The 4,145-nt window shown below is 46.2% G+C and overlaps 1 protein-coding gene across 1 annotated transcript in view; it reads right to left on the bottom strand.

Annotated features, from left to right (window-relative positions):
* The window catches only part of CYP4F3 (cytochrome P450 family 4 subfamily F member 3), a 45,871-nt gene that overhangs the window by 6,642 nt on the left and 35,084 nt on the right, over positions 1 to 4,145 (bottom strand). Inside the window, 2 exon segments of the mRNA XM_017893710.1 lie at positions 2,366 to 2,495; positions 2,683 to 2,749. Of these exon segments, the coding sequence (XP_017749199.1) occupies positions 2,366 to 2,495; positions 2,683 to 2,749 (197 nt within the window).

The raw sequence follows: 4,145 nt of genomic DNA, 5'->3' as shown, positions 1-4,145 counted from the left end.
TAGGGACATGGATGCAGCTGGAAACCATCATTCTTAGCAAACTATCACAAGAAGAGAAAACCAAACACCGCATGTTCTCACTCATAGGTGGGAACTGAACAATGAGATCACTTGGACTCGGGAAGGGGAACATCACACACTGGGGCCTATCATGGGGAGGGGGGAGGAGGGAGGGATTGCATTGGGGAGTTATACATGATATAAATGATGAATTGATGGGTGCTGACGAGTTGATGGGTGCAGCACACCAACATGGCACAAGTATACATATGTAACAAACCTGCACGTTATGCACATGTACCCTAGAACTTGAAATATAAATAAAATAAATAAATAAATAAATAAAAGAAAAAAATTACAGACATCCAAATACTAAAAATAAAAGCTACATTTAAATATCAAAAAAAAAAGAAGAAAAAAAAGAAACTAAAACTAGAACTACCGTATAACCCAGAAAATCCACTACTGAAAAGAAAGACAAGAAATTTCTATCCCAAAGAAAGAAAACGAATCTGTTGAAGAGATATCTGTACTTCTGTGTTTATTGCAGCACTATTCACAGCAGCCAAAATATGGATTCGACCTAAGTGTCCATCAATAGATGAATGGATAAAGAAAATGTAGTGTGTATACACAATGGAATACTATTCAGTCATTTAAAAGACTGAAATTTTGTCATCTGTGGCAACACGGATGGAACTGGAGGTCATTGTGGTAAGTAAATAAGCCAAAAACAGAAAGACAAATATCGCATGTTCTCACTCATATGTGGGAGCTGAAAAAGTGGATCTCATGAAAAAAGAAGATAGGTTGGCAGAGGGGAGGGAAGGATGAGAAAAAGTTGATTAATGGGTACAAAGATGAGGTTTGACAGGAGAAATGAGACCTAGCACTCGAGAGATCACTGGGTTCACTATAGTTTACAGTATGTACTCTACATTCCAAAATAGTTTGCTTGTGTTAGTTACGTTTCTAACATAAAGAAAAGACAAACATTTCAAGCGATGGATATCCCAAGTACACTGACTTGATCTTTATCAATTATATGCATGCATTAGATTATCACATTTCAAAACTATGTACATCTATTATGCATCAATAAAAATATGTTTTAAAAAATAAAACTGCAAAAATATTCTTTATTTTAAAAGCATAAAAATATTTATTCCCCTCCCAGGACTGCCGTGCTGGGCAAAGGCGTGGACGGGAGGACACTGAATCCAAGATACCCATCCATTCCAGTGCTTCCTCTCCTTCCTCCAGCCCCTGGCCTGGCTCAGGCCTTAGAATGTCCCCACTGTGCCCTCATTCTATAGCTGGTCCTCTCCAGTACGCCCTCCACATTAGCCCTAGAAAGATCTTCCTGGTACCCAGATGTGACCTGTCCCTCCCCTGCTCAAACACTTCTCATGGCTCCCTATTGCCCTTGGGCTAAAACTGAATCCATTAACATTTTCCCCGAGGCTTCCACAGCCAGCCCCTGTCACCATTTCCAGTTTTATCATCTCACTACAACTCAGTCTCTCCCCCTCTCTCCCCTTCTCCTTTCTGTCCTGACTCTCTCTCTCTCTCTCTCTCTCCTCTCTCTCTTCCCCCCCGAAGACCCCAGGTGGTCTTCTTGACCTAGAGCACTGCTCCCCAAATGTACCCAATTATCGACTGATCATTATTCAGGCTCTCAACTGAGACACTTTCTATACCCCGCTAGTCCTGCTTCTCTTACTGTAAGCCCCATCCCTGCCCACGTGGCTGGGAGTGTCCTGCCCAGGGACAGTTCCCCCATCAGGCTGGGAGCACCTGGAAAACAGATCTCTGGGCTGGGTCCTTCCCAGGTCTCCAGAGCACAGAAAGATGCTGTGCACAGATGTGGGGGTGGGAATGCAGTGTGGGAGCGTTTGCTGAATGAGGACGGGACAGATGAACGATGCAGGTGTTCTGGACAAGAAAGGATGACTTTTACCCCCAGGTCTCCCTTATAAATCCCTGGACTGGACAGAAGGGTAGGAATTAGGGAACAGCAGAGCAAACATTCAACAACTGAAGATGTTTGAAAAAAATGATATTTCTGGGAGAAAAAGAAGAGAGTGGAGGGGAAGTTCATTTGCTGAACACGTGCTAAGTGGCATTATCTGTCCTCACATATCATCACCGGTTCTCTCAGAAGCCCAGGTCTTTCTGTTCTAAGGGCTGGTAACCTTTCCCCAGACAGTCAGGCTGGGTATTAAGTCCTGCCTGTGGTCCTCTGCTCCTATTCCCACTAAGCAACAGTGGAAAAATCAACAAAAACAACCCCTCCTCCCCTTCCCACTTGGGGAACAGAGTCAATGAGAGAGGCTCAGGAACAGCCACCAGCACCTGCACTCACCATTCAATCTCTTTAGGTTCACGGTCCTTCAGAAGCTCTTGCACCTCCTGCCGGCAGCGCTCCTGGTATTCTGGGTGCTTTGCAAGGTGGTACAGGGCCCAGGAGAGACCACTGGCCGTGGTGTCATGGCCTGGGGGGCAGCAAAACAGGCTTGGGTCTCTGGGCTGCTTCAGCACCCGAGGGTGGACAGCAACCATGCATTTTGGGCCTCAGGGAAGATTGGGAAAGGCGGATGGGAAGTGTGAGGGGTCCACCCACCCTGTTCCTGGAATGAAGAGATCCAAGTCCCCACTCTAGCCCCACACGGGGGCCCTCACCCTCAAACATAAAGGTGTCAGCTTCTGCTCTTATGTCCTCATCAGACAACTTCTTCCCATCTTCATCCTGGAGAGAAGGCAATAATTCCCCAACCCCCACCCCCATAAAAAGTCACACTACCTCTGAGGGCTCTTGAGTCTAATCTGAGACAAGCTCTGAAGATTCATCCTCTTTCCAGAAACCCAAGCCCATCTTGCACTCCTAGATCCCTATTGGTCACCATGGCCAGAGCCCCAACCCCAGGGACTTCCTCCCGGCTTCCTTGCCTTTCCTTTGGTCCCTAGTGGGAAGACTCAATGACCCACGGATGCTTTCATGTTTCTGCATAATGAAAACTTTCTGAGAAAAAGTTGCTGGCAACCCGGGTTACAGGATAATTAAATGGCAATTTGCTTTGGAAATTAGAGATTAAGTATTGCTTCAAAGATATTTGCCCACATTCTACAGTGGTAAATGAATCTTATCTCCCTGGAGATATTTGAGTTGTAAGTCTATGGAATATGGCATCCAGAACAAAGCACATAATCTCTCACAAAGCTGGTGCCCTCTCCCTTTTTTCCTCTCGCTCCCTCTCTCTTTCTCTCTCTCTCTCTCGCACGCTCTCTCTCTCTCTCTCTCTCTGTAGAAATTGTGCTGGAACTCATAATGTAGGGTGCCTCTCCTAGGGTACAAACTCTGCTGCACATACAGGTGAAAACATTGCATTGCCCTTGGAGGACTTTGACTTGGGGGTGGAAAGTCAGTGCCACAATCCTACTCTGGCTGATAGTATTGCCGTGAGTAAGAGATGGGCTGCTCTGACTCAGAGGTTTAATGCGTCTGTCATAATAGAAATGCACATAGACAAAGACATAGACACACAGACGTAGACACAGACACACGTAGATAAAGTCATAGACTTAGACACACAGACACACAAATACACATAAACATAGACATAAACAAAGACATAGACATAGAAACATCCACAGACACAAATACTCGTAGACATAAACATGGACAGACAAAAACAGACACAGGCACACAGGCACAGTCAAAGACAAAAATATGGCCGGGCGCGGTGGCTCACACCTGTAATCCCAGCACTGAGGGAGGCGAAGACGGGCAGATCACGAGGTCAGGAGTTTGAGACTAAAAATAGTGAAACTCCCTCTCAACTAAAATTACAAAAAAATTAGCCTGGCATGGTGGTGGGTGCCTCTAATCCCAGCTACTCGGGAGGCTGAGGCAGGAGAATCATTTGAACCCAGGAGGTGGAGGTTGCAGTGAGCCGAAATCGCGCCATTGCACTGCAGCCTGGGTGATAGAGTGAGACTCCGTCAAAAACAGGAAAAGGGAAAAGAAGGCAGGAAGGAAGGCAGGAAGGAAGGCAGGCAGGCAGGCAGGCAGGAAGGAAGGAAGGAAGGAAGGGGAAGGAAGGAAGGAAGGAAGGGGAAGGAAGGAAGGAAGGAAAGAAGGGGGG

The sequence above is a fragment of the Rhinopithecus bieti genome, unplaced genomic scaffold (genome assembly GCF_001698545.2).
Source record: "Rhinopithecus bieti isolate Rb0 unplaced genomic scaffold, ASM169854v2 scaffold_23826, whole genome shotgun sequence".
In the NCBI taxonomy this organism is placed as follows: domain Eukaryota; kingdom Metazoa; phylum Chordata; class Mammalia; order Primates; family Cercopithecidae; genus Rhinopithecus; species Rhinopithecus bieti.
Note: the sequence above shows the minus strand (reverse complement) of the source record. Positions and strands in the feature narration are given on the sequence as shown.